Raw genomic sequence first — 15,351 nt, forward strand, 5'->3', positions numbered from 1 at the left:
AATAACAGTACAAAAATTAAAAAAAAATTAAACAAATGCCCAATTAAAAATTACAATAACAATAAAAACAATAAAAGACCCATTAAAAAAACCCTAATATTCCCCATCATACATTATAAATATTTAATAAAAGTATCATATAAGATCTTGTTTAATTATAATCAATACAAAATAATGAAATAAAATTATCATATATTTCTGATTAGTTTGAAAAATTTTAAGGCATTATGTGTTGTTCAAGACTTATTTGGTTTTATTTATTTGGCTCCATCCAAACTTATTGTATGAAAGTTTTTGCATTTCTTGACAAAGCAAGTATCCTAGTAATGACTGTTGAAGAATTTTCATTTGCATTACTACCAAATTATATTGAGTATGCTGCATATTTCAGAATATTTAATGGCAAATGGTATTACTTTTCACATTATCAGTTGATTTCTCATTAGTAAATAACAAGAATAGTTCAATATTTTTCCATTTAAAAGCATTTACAGTATATTTGTTTTAGTGTAGTTGAATTATAAAAATGCATTAATGAACAATTGATTTTTTTAGCAATGAATGCTTATTTTTGAAATAATTTCTCTTGATATTTACATGTCATAAATATGTCTATAGTTTTTCTTTTTAGAAACTATATTGTGTTCATTTACTTTCATTTATCTCATTTTACTAAACTTGAACTATTTTCCATTTAATTTACTCAGAAGTAATTGAACATAAGAGTATAGATAGCTATAAATGACTTCATAGATACATTCATGAACCATATTACTAACATGTGATATTAAAATATGGCATAATATCCCCTATTTGTGGGGGGAGGGAGAACATTTTTTTAAAAAAAGAAAGCAAACACAGCTCTCTTCCTGAGCCAAGAAGTTAACGCTGCTGAGCAGTCGAATTGTCTTGGTGCCATATAATTGTTCTTGGGATAAGAAATGTTGATCTTTTTAAATCTTTTCTAGATAAGGCAAAGCTTGGGTTTCTTTTTTTAAAATGAAATTTCTATTTAAGCTTTATGATCTGATTAAATTTAAAATGTTTGAAAGTGGACTCGAGGCCTGTCCCATGTGGGCATGATAGAAGTATGAAATGATTAATTGACCTTTAATATACACAGACCTTTGATGTTTGATTGAAAGGGGGGGGAAAGCTTTTCACTGTACTGTATTAGTTTAGATGTGAATGTAACTAAATGGATGAAAGGCCATCTCCAATGTGAAAACCCTAACCAAAGATCAGCTTGACTTCACATCATACATTAACAATGCCTGCTACCCTGAGATCAGTCTTATTTTAATCCTCCCAAACTTTCCTAATCCTTTGTTGGTATGATTCAACTACGCAACCAGGGTGACTGCAAGTTTATTTTTATTTCCATGCCACCCTCAAAACTTGTGTTTGGTTTTTTTTTGTCATAGTAGACAATTTCTGATCAAGATCTGTGGTAGGAAGGTCTTTCACATTGTCTGGTGCATGAATCTCTTAAACTGAGAATGCCAGGGTTTGAACTAAGGCACCTTCTGCATGCAACTTCCTTGAACTATAACCAGCAATGCCTAGTGCAGTCATTTTTTTTTCATAAGCACGTGGGATTTGAATTTGGATCTCCTCGTTCCTAGTCTAATGGTGATACTTCTCTAATTCTTTGAATATTTGAATGTATGGTGTGACAAAGCTCGAATATCTAAATATATTCTATTTGATTATAATGAACAAAAGTAGCATACTGCGTAAACATGTACTGAGAATGAGATCCAACACAAATTTCACAAAGGAAAATCTATTCTTTGTAATTGTGTAGATGAATTTGTTCTTAAAAATCAGTATCAAACATTTAGACTGTTTATCTTTCTTTGTAACTAGGTTATGTGGGTATGCAACTTATGCCGGAAGCAACAAGAGATCCTAACTAAATCTGGAGCGTGGTTTTTCGGGAGTGGTCCACAACAGCCATCCAGTCATGATGGTACATTGAGTGACACAGCTACGGGTGCTGGTTCAGAATCTCCTCGAGAAAAGAAAGCTAGGCTTCAGGAACGGTCACGATCTCAAATACCCCTAAGCACAGCAGCCACAACTTCGCAAGAAATATCCTCTGGTGTGCAAGCAAACAGAAGGAAAGCCCAAGAAGTGTCACAACAAACTATGGGCCTGGAACAGAAACAAACTGCTTCTAGATCTAGAAGTGAACCCCCAAGAGAGAGGTAATATTGATGCTAATGGGTTGTCCCTGAATAATTATGGAAAAAACATAACTATAAGATTAGTTAGTGTGGAGGACTTATTATAAATGAAGAAAGTTATCTGCCCTTTATCATGAAATAGAAGTTGATTATCAGTGGCTGAAGAATCAATGGAGAGGAGGAGAACTTTGAGGCTGCCTTCAAAAGCTATTCTTGATATACTCAGCAGAGACTAAGAGAGGAATTCCAGTCACCTCTTCTACAAAATGAGAAGGGTGAGGGCAGAGAAGGTAAGCCTAGGAGAAATAGGAATAAAAGAGAAAAATGATCTGGTTTTTTCCCCCAAAATATACATGCATATTTATTTATTTATTTTTATTTATTTTAATTCCATTTATATCCCTCCCTTCTCCGAAGATTCAGGGCGGCTTACAAGCTTAGCAGTAGCCTTCATTCTATGTATATGCCTGCTTATTAGGGCTTTCACACACACCCCCAAGCGGCATTATTACAAAGTCAGCTTAATTGCCCCCAACAATCTGGGTCCTCATTTTACCTACCTGGGAAGGATGGAAGGCTGAGTCAACCTTGAGCCTGGTGGGATGCGAACCCGCACTAATTGCAGGCAGCTGGTGTTACTTAATATGATCAACACAAGAGTTCACATTGCTTGACTTGGGAAAAATCCATGTTTTGAATTGCTAATGTTCTCCTCCTCCTCCTCCTCTCCATATTGCATTCTTTCCTTTGCATCTTTTCCCCACTGGTGTGTTTTTGAAGCAATATATTGTAATCTGGTCATAGTGACTGCTTGTGTAGAACATCTGCAAAGTGCATCCTAAGGGCTCCAGAAAGCCATGCCTGCATCTCAAACTGGCATTCAAAATGGCTGTTTCATTTTGCTTAATAATGCAGGTGGTCTTTGACTTAGTACCACAGTTGAGGCCAAAATTTTTGTTGCTAAGCAAGACAGCTGTTAAGTGATTTTTGTCCTATTTTAGGACCTTGCTTGCCACAGTTCTTAAGTGAATCACTGCAGGTATTAGATTGGTAACACTGTTGTTAAGTGAATCCGGCTTCCCCATTGATTTTGCTTGTCCAAAGGTTGTGAAAGGGGGTCACGCAACCCCAGGACACTGCAACCACTGTAAACTAGTTGCCAAGCATTTGAAATTTGATCATATGACCATGGGGATGCTACAGCGGTCATAAGTGTGAAAAAGGGTCATAAATTCCCTTTATCAGTGCTGTTCTAACTTTGAACAGTTACTAAATGAACTGCTGTAAGTTGAGGACTACCTGCACATTTGATTATTTAAGACTTAATTAACAATATTTACATGTAGCCATTAATAATGTGTGATTTAGCAAAGATGAAAAATGCACAAGATACATCAAAACGTTTAACATCATCAAATAAAACAAGATATTGTCATACACACAGTCTAAAAGCAATTAAATCTGGGTTGTTGTTTTTTTTTAAAAAAAATCTTCTACTAGTGCCAAAAATAATAAAATAAAAGTTACAGATAAATTCTTTATAGGGAAAGAATTCTATAATCAGCCTTCTTTTTTGTTGTCACTCTGAAATAGAGGTTTTGGAAATAGGCCTTTAAAGACTATTTCAAGGCATGGGCAGATTTTAAAGAGGAGAAGAGAATCCTTCTGAAAACATGGTTCAAAAACATTTACCCGGTAGTTTTTAGAAATTAATAGCAGTATGTACAATTTGGTCTAGGAATAGTTTTGGAACTATAGTAGATCATAAATCATTAATGTGACATAATTATGTTGAAACAATCTCTTTAGCAAGTTCACTATCATACTTTGAACCATTGCATTTTCCAGGTACGGTACTGTATTTTTTTAAAATGTTCCAATATAAGGAACTGCAATAATCCATAAGAGAATTTACCAATGTATGAGTATCTTTAATTAAAAACAGAGGTCTAGGTAGCATATTCACCTAATTAATTTTTTTTAAGATTAATTAATAAAAACACAGTATCACGTAACTATTTTAGCAACTTCTACAAAAGGTTAATTAAGGATGATAGAAAATTAATTGTCCTGAACTGAACTGAATGTAATTTTATAACTTGCATCTATGCAGATGTATATTATGGGAGTCATTTAAAAAAAAGCATCCAGCATTTTATTCGGCATCAGTAGGAGTCAGATGTAACTATGGCTGAATGAAAGTAGTAAAAAATCTTGTTCCTTTTCTCTTTCTAATTGTTGCTGGGTCAAAAACCATAGCCCACCAATGCCCCAAATTTCCTTAAGAATAGTAGTAAACTAAATCCTGACTAAATATTGTGCCTGGTCATATTGGTTCTTTAGAACCCATGCATTTCCTAGAATTGGGTCAGCTGGCCAGGAACCTATTTTTTTCCAGCAAGGAAAGGAATAAGTTCCTGGAAGATCTAATGGTTGTTTGGTGGGATTAGGATGAAGTGGGAATTTCTATCTAAGTTATAATTGCACTCAGTCACACTGAAATAATGCTGAAGATATTGTTCTAACTGACATTACTTGCTTGAAGAAACACATCAAAATAGCATAAATTGGCTGCAGACTAGCCAAATTTTCAGACAGACTTTAAGATAATTTTACACAATTTAATTTTTTTATTTATTTTATTTATGCAAATTGCAGTAGAGTGTGCAATTTTGGGTGCTCCAGAATTTTTCTAGGTAAGACCACTGTTGCACAGGCTGCCCTGGTTGTGGTGTTCTTCCAAGTGCAATTCACAGTATTGGTTATCAGTTTTAAAGCCCTAAAAAGTGACTTGCAGGATCATCTTGCAGGATAAGGAAGTGCAGCATCTGCTGGATGGAACAGCCTCTCCCTGAGATTCAGATGGCTCCACCCTCTTGGCCTGGTCTAGGACAACTCTCATTGTGAACAGCTTGCTGCGGGACAGCTCGCCAGGGGACAATTCCACACAAGAAAACTCAATGAGATAAATGTTACCCACCATTGTTTCTTCAACATTATTTTCATTTTGGTCCATTTCCACAAAAATGGAAATAATGTCGAAGACGCAGTAGTAGATAACATTTATCACATTGAGTTATCCTCTGTGGACCTCTGTCCCGCAGCAAATTGTCCCATGGCGAGTTGGCTGCAGTGAGTTGTTCATAGCAAGTTGGCCGTGGTGAGCTGGCCGTGCCAAGTTATTCCATTCCATCTTGGCTTTTCAGAGAGCTGTTAAAATCTTCCCCCAAAAAAACATTAGGGGAGCCCCATGTACATGTTTTTGTTACTATGGAATAGTTTTTTGTGTGTGTGTTTTTTGCTAACAAAGGATTATTTTCATCAATTGGTGGTGGTGGGATTTATATTGGATGGATTGCTCACTGCCCAGAGTTAAGCATTTTACATGGGGAGCTATATAAAATTTCTAAATGAATAAATTTCTCGTACTACTTCCTCATTATATCAGGAAGAAGATACCCACCGCTTTTGAGCAGAATGGAAAAGGAGGTGCAAAAGCTGAGCGCAGGCGTGTGCCAAAGTCTTCACTACAGCAGAGTGAAGGACAAGCAGATGAGAAGGGAAGTAAAGAAAGGCGTGATGGGAGAAGATTGGAGAAAGGGAGGTCTCAAGACTACTCTGACTTCCCTCCCCATTTTGAGGAAGGCCAGACAGTTAATGAAGAAAAACAGAGGAAAGAAGATGAATATAGCCGATATAGGAGCGATCCAAATCTTGCAAGGTACCCTGTGAAACCTCATCCTGAAGAGCAGCAGATGCGGATGCATGCAAAGGTTTCAAAAGTGCGGCATGAGAGAAGACACAGTGATGTTGCCTTGCCTCATACCGAAGTTGAGGAGCCTGAGGTGCCTGAGAATAGCCTTGGAAAGCATTCACAGTTGCAAGAAACTCGGGATATAAAATCCCAGATGGATGCCCAGAGGACACACCCAGTAGAAAGAACAGGTGATGTCAGGGTTTCCGTTTCTAAACAATTAATTTCCCATACTCCATCAACGCCCCGCCATAGCATGGTTCTGACAGAACATTTGGAATCCAAAAATCACGATTCCTTTAAAGCACAAACTCGCTTAGATCCTAGCTCAGCTCTTCTCAGTCGGAAAGCAAAGCGAGAGAAAATAGAAACCATGCTAAGGAATGATTCCCTTAGTTCTGATCAGTCAGAATCAGTGCGACCATCTCCCCCAAAACCTCATAGATCAAAGCGTGGTGGGAAAAAAAGGCAGATGTCCGTCAGCAGCTCTGAGGAAGAAGGAGCATCAACACCTGAATATACCAGCTGTGATGATGTAGAAATAGAAAGCGAAAGTGTCAGTGAAAAAGGTAAGTCTTCCTTTTTTAAAAAGAGAAAACAAAAAGTATGGTACATGCTTGAAATGTGTATGTGTGTATATGTGTGTGTATATATACATACACATATATGTATGTGTATGTATGTGTATACACATACACACATATACATGTGCACACACATAGGTATACATACACTAGTGTTATGCTAATATGGTGAAGGTAACTTTTTAAAATCTGAACTACTGCAAGCTCTTATGGTTTGGGTTAAATCTTGGTAAGGCCATTATAGTTATTAAAATACTATAGTTATACAAAATACCTTGTGAACTCTAAAACTTCCTCCTTCTGTTATGTATTCAAGAAGGACATTGAATAATATTTATATGTTACTTATATGTAAGGATGTAGGTCTATACATATGTTGTATATAGTATGTTTTAAATGTGTGTTATGTGTGTGTACACTTCGAGAGGAAGCAACTAAATTTCATTTTTATGTGTGCCATTGTGCCCACAGGAAAAAATGACAACAAAGGTTGTCTGTCTGTCTGTCTGTCTGTCTGTCTGTCTATCTATCTATCTATCTATCTATCTATCTATCTATCTATCTATCTATCTACCTATCTGAGTTTCCTCTTAATGATGGCCAGTGAAAAGAAGCAGTAAGGGCTTCCTTTTCCTTGTTTTCCTCATCTCTTTCCTTCCCTGTCTTCTGTGTAGTTCATATGTTTAGAATCTAAACAGGGGTGTCAAACTCAATTTCATTGAGGGCCGCATCAGCTTTGTGGTTGCCCTCAGGGGGCCGGGTGTGTATGGCCAGGGTGAGCGTGGCCTACTGGGTGGGTGTGGCTAGAGTGCGTATGACCTACTGGGTGGGCGTGGCCAGCTCTACATCGTTCGCATCAAGGGTGCCTATGGGGGCCTGGGCAGGAGTGGGACAGATCTGAGGGTCTCTGGCAGAAGAAGGGTCTCTGGGCCAGGGCCAAGGCAGTGGGGGCCGTTCCCTCACTGTTTCCAGGATGGCTTCACGGGCCACATGAAACCACTTTGTGGGCCGGATCCAGCCCCTGGGCCTTGTGTTTGACACGTGTGGTTTAGATGACATCCCCTTTTCTTCCTTTTTTCTTTAAAATTATTGTGCTACGGACATGAAATTTATCTCTGAAAATGCAGAGTTCATACTATGATGTGATTTGTACTTATTCCATATACAAAGTTAGTATAAGAAAGTGTTAAGGATGCTGAGGAAATTGAAATGCAATGTTTTTTTTCTAGATGTCTAAGTGGCAATTTTTTATTTTTTTATTTTTCATTTTACTATATGGTTACAGCAACTTGATTCTCCACCAGCTCTCTGTACCACCAGTTGCAAAAGAACACTTTAATCACTACACCACACTGACTTTCCTTCCACTGATTAATATCGGACCCCCCCTCCACCCCCCACCCCACACACCTGGTTGAGTTAGAATAGAATTTTTCCTCCTTTGTTTAGATAATTTATAAACTTCTTTTTACCTCAAGCGCATAAACAAAGAAAGGAAAACCCAAAGCTGGCTTATTCTGCATAAAATAGGAAGGATTAGAAAGGAAGAAACTGCACTTTTCTCTGTTACCATATTTTCAATATATCTAAGATGACCCTTCCTTTTAATGCTACATTATTTGGGGGCTGGGGGACTCTACTCTCTTTTAGTATAAATGCTCTCTCTTCTCCAACAATTCTCATACTGTTGTTTTCCAACAACCACCATTTCAGTCAATGGCTTCCTAGTAAGATTGGACATTATAGTCCACCATGAGAAGCAAATGTGAAATTTCATATTTCTAACCATAGACTTAATTCAACAATCCACACTATCTTGCCATTTTGTTAGTAAAAAGGTAAAGGTTCCCCCAATCATGCGTGCTAGTCGTTTCCGACTCTAGGGGCCGGTGCTCATCTCCGTTTCAAAGCCGAAGAGCCAGCACTTGTCCAAGGATGTCTCCATGGTCATGTGGCCGGCATGACTAGATGCCAAAGGCGCACGGAACGCTGTTACCTTCCCACCGTAGTGGTCCCTATTTTTCTACTTGTATTTTTTTTACATGCTTTTGAACTGCTAGGTTGGCAGAAGCTGGGACGAGTAACAGGCGCTCACTCTGTTACGCGGCACTCAGGATTCGACCCGCCAAACTGCCAACCTTCTGATCGACAAGCTCAGCGTCCTAACCCACTGAGCCACCACGTCATTTTAATGACCTGTAAAGTAAAGGGCTTTTTACAATGTGTGTGTTTATAAACTAATGTGCAAGGTGGGATTAAGTTTCTCAGAAAATTTGTCCCCTGAGTCCCCTGACTCAGTTCCAAAATCCATGCCAACAGCAGCTGCTAGAGGAAATAGGAGCCTATAGGAAATAAAGGAAGCTAAGATTGGTAGCTGTCTTTAATATACAGGCAGTCTTCGACTTACAATGATTCACTTAGTGACCGCTCAAAGTTTCAAATGGCAGTGAAAAAGTGACTTGCAACCAGTCCTCTTACGCCCAACATAGCATCCCCTCAGACACCTGATCACAATTTGGATTCATGGCAACTGACATGTATTTAAGATGGTCCATGGTGTCCTGTATGACCTTCCCAATCAACTTTGAACAAGCATAGTCAATGGAGGAGGCCGGATTTTCCTAATGATCGTGTGAGTTGCTTAACAACTGCAGTGATTTGCTTAACAACCATGGCAAAAAGGTTGTAAAATCAGGTCAACCACTGCCTTACTTAGCAATGGATATTCTGAACCCAACAGTGGTGATAATTTGAGGACTATCTGTGTACATGCCAGCACTTGTGTGTGCAATGAAGAATTGTTGCAAGTTTTAGATGCCTTTCCTTAGAAGAGAAAAAACGCCTTAGAAATCTGGGCTTCCACCCATTCTTGGCTAGTTTTCTGACTCAGCTATAAGATTGCAGCATATATTGTTTGAAAGGCCAACCTGAGCCTTTACATTATTGACTACACAACTAGTGAATCGATGAAAATACCATTGGAAAGTATAAAATTTTCCCAACACCTGAAGAAACTGATGCAGGCAAAAAATTAATTGCCTCCCTCAGGTCTAGTGTGCAGACAACATACTCCAGCAATACACACAGAGAGATCTCTGCAATGTTAAACAAAGCCTTGAACATAGGGGCTCCATTCCTCTCCATTATTCTTCCATGGCTGCAAAATAAATAAACTAAGATTTTCCTATCATGCCATTTAGGGATTAACATTTCCTGATCAATCGCTAAAAGATCGCCTTCAAATCTAACATTAATCTGCTTTGTTTGGCAAGCGAGAACGTAATGCACCATCCAATTTTTCCATTTTCTACACAGGAACAGATCAAGTAAAAAAGCTGAAAGTCTTTGTAGGTGTGGCAAGGTCTTTTTAAGAAATACTAAGTCACCTAAAGCCTGTAAATCTTTTCCTCATATACATTCTGGCTTAGTGCAGGAATCAAAATGAAAGATAACAATAATTGGTGTAATATTCATTATTATCATCATCATGTTTTTCCCACAGGTGCAGGATCCGCTTTTCAGATCAATATTGATAAAGAATATAAGAATATATATGCGTGATCAAAGAACCCTATGTCTAATTCAGGGGTGTCAAACTCACAACGTCACGTGACGTGTCGCGACGTATCGTGACTTTTTTTCCCATTACCTGCAATGGGGTGGGAACGGTTTTGGCATGACGCATGTGGCCCGCAGGCTGGCAGTTTGACACCCCTGATCTAATTGTATCTTTTAGCTAATGCAAACATAACATAATATTTCTTTGCCCATCATCACCACTCCCTGCTGCACATATCTCAAATCTGCTTGGGCGGGCTAGGATGATGTGAAAGGAAGAGTGAGGGCTTACATCTGTCCAAGTGACATCCAATTTAACCTAACATGCATTATGAGTATGTTTGTAGTATCAGTAGGCAGCATGAGCTGGCAAGAATCAACAGGTAAGATGGTGTTTCTAGACAATCAACTTTCCAAAAATTTTTTCCATATTTCTGTTCTTAATTGAATATTTAAAGAAAGAAGAGAGAAGAAGCAGTGAGAAAACAGATTACAAATGGAAAATGATAACATTTGGATCCTTAGCAAAATTCTCTTGACTGAAGTAAGGTAATTGCACAATTGCACACCTTACCTTGAAGTACCTTTCTCAGTTTCTGGAATAACCCAAAGCTTTTCTCACTAGACCGTCAGCTGACAATGAAGCCAGTTCCCTAAATTCTGCTGAGCAATAATGGCTCACAATATTTTTAGTGTAATTCAAATAAACAAGGTATAATCTGGAACATAAAGCCCACATTAAGGATATTTTAAGAGTTACGTTAATTGTTCACTTTCAAACCCCAATTGTACTTCTTACAAAGTCCTCCTCTGAGGATTATTAAGAAAAATAGAAAAGATGGATGAAATAAAATCAGTGAACAAGATTCACTTTAAGCCTAGTTGACAATATTTCACTATACCTATAACACGTTGATTAAAACTAAGATGGAAGTATCCATTGGAACACAGCAATCAGTCCAAACTAATATTACCAATCCCCCTTGCAGCTAAAATTTACTACAGGTAGTTCTTGACTTACGACCACAATTGAGCCCAACATTTCTACTGATAAGCGAGTCAGCTGTTAAGTGAATTTTGCCCCATTTTGCAACCTTTCTTGCCACAGTGGTTAAGTGAATCACTGAAGTTGTCAAGTTACTAACACAGCTGTTAAGTGAATCTGGCTTCCCCATTGACTTTGCTTGTGAGAAGGCTGCACAAAGTGATCCCATGGCTCTGGGACACTGTGATAAACATGAGTCAGTTGCCAAGCATCTGAATTTTGATCACATGACTATGGGGATGCTACAGTGATCTTCAGTGTGAAAAACGGAGACGAGTCATTTTTTTTCAGCGCTGTTTTAACTTTGAACAGCCACTAAGTTTAGTTTTAGTTTAGTTTTATTTGATTTCTATACCGCCCTTCTCCCTAGGGACTCAGGGCGGTTCACAGGGCATATATAAATAACAATACAAAAGTTAAAAGGAAATTAAACCAGTGCCCGATTAAAAACAACAATAATAAATACTAAAAAATCAATTTAAAAACCCATATTCCCCCATCAGGCCAGACCAGCTAATTCAAATAAGTGGGTCTTCAACCCGCGACGGAAGGATCGGAGGTCTGATGCCATCCGGAGCTCAACCGGCAGTTGGTTCCATAATGCCGGAGCGCCCACAGAGAAGGCCCTCCCCCTGGGGGCCACCAGTCGACATTCCCTGACCGGAGGCACCCTGAGGAGGCCCTCTCTGTGGGCACGTACTGGGCGGAGGGAAGTTGAATTGTTGTTAGTCGAGGATTACCCGTACAAGGAAGAAGCAAGATTAATAGGATCACAGGAGCCGGAATTTCAAAATTTGAAGCCAAAGGACTTCAAGAGTAGCTTTCTGGCATTCATTTGCAACTACTTTGGGAGTCAACCCAAAACTTCATCTGTTGATGAAATTTTCGTTTTTCCTTTTCTTTTTCCAGTGAAAACAAAATGTGCCTTTTATTAATGAGAATAACGTCCTTGACAGGTTGAACATTCAGTGGGTACATAGAGAACATTGTATGCATATAGTCTGGATTTCTTTAATCTATGCCAATGTGAGCCTAATCATAGCTTGGCCTAGAAAACGTTGATAAGGATTAGGTTTGCTCCTCATGACAATATTAGAAAAGTATTAAATACGATATCAAATCTGTTTTTTGCTCCCCATAGAGGCAAATGAGGTCAAAAGAAGAAAAGCATTGCTGCGTAATGGAAGTTGACCTGATGCAGTCAGTTCACTCCTCTCCCCTCTTTCTCTGTATATGCTTGTCAGGTAAAACAGCCCAGTAAAGCGAACAAACTGCTTTTTAAAATGCCCCTTCACAGTTCAAAGAAAGATTTTTAGTAGAAATCCGTGCTGGAAATATACTTAAGTATCAACGATAAGAGCATAGCCTTCTGAGAGCAGGGAGAGGGTCCACTTACAGCCAGATCCAGAGGTTTCTGTTTCTTCTGTGTTAAGTGTTTGTTTCTTGAACATTTATTGTAACAGCTATTTCTGCCTAGTTTCTTTCTCTTAGTTTATGCTGACTTGGAAGCGTGCCTTTTAGATTCATTATAGCATGTTCATGGTCAGGTTTTCATAGCGTTGTCCTTTAATATAACATTGATACAATTATTTTTCATGGTTATGTTAACCAACTTCACTAAGCCGAGAAAGAAAAGGATACGAATTCAACTAACGTTGAATTTATAGAATAAACCTGGAAGTATAGAATAGAATAGAGCTGGAAGGGACCTTGGAGGTCTTCTAGTCCAGCCTCTGCTTCAGCAGGAGAACCTATACCATGTCAGACAAGTGGCTGTCTAGCTTCTTCTTAAAAATCTCCAGTGATGGCGCGCCCATAATTTCTGAAGGCAAGCTGTTCCATTGGTTAACTGTCCTCGCTGTCAGGAAGTTTCTCCTTAATTCCAGATTGCTTCTGTCTTTGGTCAGTTTCCAACCATTGTTTCTTGTCCTGCAAATACGGATGAATAGAGGATTTATAGGTTGAGAATTAGAAGGGTGACCCATTCAGTGGATCAGATGAATCAAAACCCAAGAATGAAGACAAAGAAGAACTAAAATCGGAAAGTGAGTTTTAAGAAGTGAGCAGGTAGGAAAAAAATTAGAGGGGTACAAGACAATATTTCTGAGAAACTTCAGCACTGGTAGACTGATTGAAAGAGAGAAAAGTATTGGGAAAGTTATTGAAGTACTACAATGTTGGAGACTGACAAAGACAGCAGGAAATAAATCTATGCAAAAACTAAATGGGTAAGTTAGAAAATACAAAAAAGCACAGAGCAAGAGGGTTAATGTTAGTTTTGGATTTCTACTTCTGTTTTACTCCAGCACTTAGATCCTCTCATCTGGCACCTTATAAAGATGGGTTGGATCTGGAAGATGACATACAGCACATCTAGGGAGCCTTAGGTCAGTTGGACAAAACAACAAGGGCTGCCAATGAAAAGCTTCCTTACAGTTCTTACTGACCCCTTTCTCTTAGTGAAGTTTTGAAGAAACACCTCTGGGCTGGATTGTTCCATAGTTTTCTGTGCCTGCCTTGGATACGAGAGCCAGTTTGGTCTAGTGGTGAATGTGCTGGCCTAGAAACCAAGAGACTGTCAGTTCTTGTCCCACTTTAGGCATGAAAGCTGTGTAGATGACTTTGGATCAGTCACTGCCTCTCAGGCCAATCCACCTCACAGGGTTGTTATGGTAAAGAAAATAGGAGGAGGAAAGGGTATTAGTTAGGTTCACCACCTTGAGTTACTTATTAAAAAAAAGTAATAAAGGAAGGATAAAAATCTAATAAATAAATAAGAACCGGGGAAGGCATCTGTCATTCACTTGCATATAGTCCAGACCATTTTTGCAGACTTGGCTTTTTCGAACTGACAGTCCCAAAGAGAATTTCACAGAGACAGCAGGCCTGCTTGATGCAGTTCAGAAAACACAATGGTAACTGAATGAACGGCTGTAAATTTTATTTGATACTTGGACTGTGTTAATTTCAGTCCGTCTGAACTTAACAGAAAAAAAATGATTTCAGTGAGGGGTAAGGGGGTAAGGGGTGGGGTAAGGTCTTTTGCATTATACTGCCTGGGTTCAGATTCCAGCAGATAAAGCATTTTCCAGCTTCTGCAGTGAAGCAAACATACTGCTTCGCGAGATCCTTAATGGGAGCCTGTGAAAATGATTGAAGATGCTCCATAGGCAGAGAGCCTCTTTAGCACTGCATGGACTGCGTATGGATTATTGCAGTAATCAGTGCTCACTCTACACTGCAGAGATTTGTATTTATGGCAGGTGCTCTGATGGCCCTAATTGATGCTAGCCTTGTAGAATGTTTTGACATTGCAGAATCCTTTGGCACAGGCTCAGGAGACAAGAACTACAGGAAACAAGGACTCCTTATAGATTCACTTTCTACTGATTTGGTTTGGGGTGTTTCCCCGCACCCTTGCGATTATGGTTTTGCTACAGACTGAGGCTGGAATTCAGCAACCTGCTCATAGCTGGTTCTGCTTATTAAGACACTGCGAGCTGATGCTGCTATGTATGCTGGTTTCCTTCAGTTTCTTCTCCATTCCTTGCATTCGGGGACAGGTAATCATGAGGGCCTCTTGGACTGAAAGACTGGGGGGGGGGTATCTGTAAAATATTATTGTCAATAACTTTGAGTTTTGGAAAGGGGTGATCTTTGTGATGAGGTACAAGCATGGGCTTTTAAAATTTTGGAATCACTAAGCCATTTTGTTCTTGAGTGTCCCTTTCATTTCGAATATTCTAGACTTCTTTTATATGTTTATATTTTTTAAAAAAATATTCTTTGACTTTTAATGTGTTCTTCCACCATAAATACGGTGTGTATATGTGTGTATCCAGAATTAGAAAAATAACCTGCCCATAAATGCAATTCTAGATCAATGCAAATGTTGCTTATGTAGATTTATGATTTTGCATGTTAATGAAATTAGAAATTTCAGAGGTTTTGATGGCCAGGGATATAAAATAATTCAGATATTATTTTTAACAGGTCTGTTTAGACAAAAGAGTTCATGTACCCAGCTTTTCTTGAATCGTTGTGGTTAGTAAATTTGATAGCTTTCATTCAAATACCAGTCTGCAGTCTGCATATTCTAATGCAGTAAGCTTTTGCAAAACCTTTTTATGCAGTATGTTCAATTGAATAATGCCTCTATTTTGTATATGCTTTGTTAGTTGGCCTCATATGTAATAGTTTAAAGTCATGAAGATAGGGGTG

General features: G+C 38.5%; 1 protein-coding gene across 6 annotated transcripts in view; it reads left to right on the forward strand.

The window, feature by feature from the left end:
* Positions 1-15,351, forward strand: part of RIMS1 (regulating synaptic membrane exocytosis 1) — a gene marked incomplete at both ends in the record, with an annotated part of 283,958 nt that overhangs the window by 156,294 nt on the left and 112,313 nt on the right. For 5 of the 6 annotated variants that reach the window (XM_083350613.1, XM_083350614.1, XM_083350615.1 and 2 more), the window contains one exon: positions 14,642-14,693. In XM_083350613.1, coding sequence (XP_083206739.1) covers positions 14,642-14,693 — 52 coding nt within the window. Of the gene's footprint in view, positions 1-1,869; positions 2,211-5,637; positions 6,513-14,641; positions 14,694-15,351 lie in introns of those variants that run through there. The other variant, XM_083350593.1, reaches the window with a different exon arrangement.

Source organism: Vipera ursinii (genome assembly GCF_947247035.1).
Source record: "Vipera ursinii genome assembly, chromosome: 1".
Taxonomy (NCBI): domain Eukaryota; kingdom Metazoa; phylum Chordata; class Lepidosauria; order Squamata; family Viperidae; genus Vipera; species Vipera ursinii.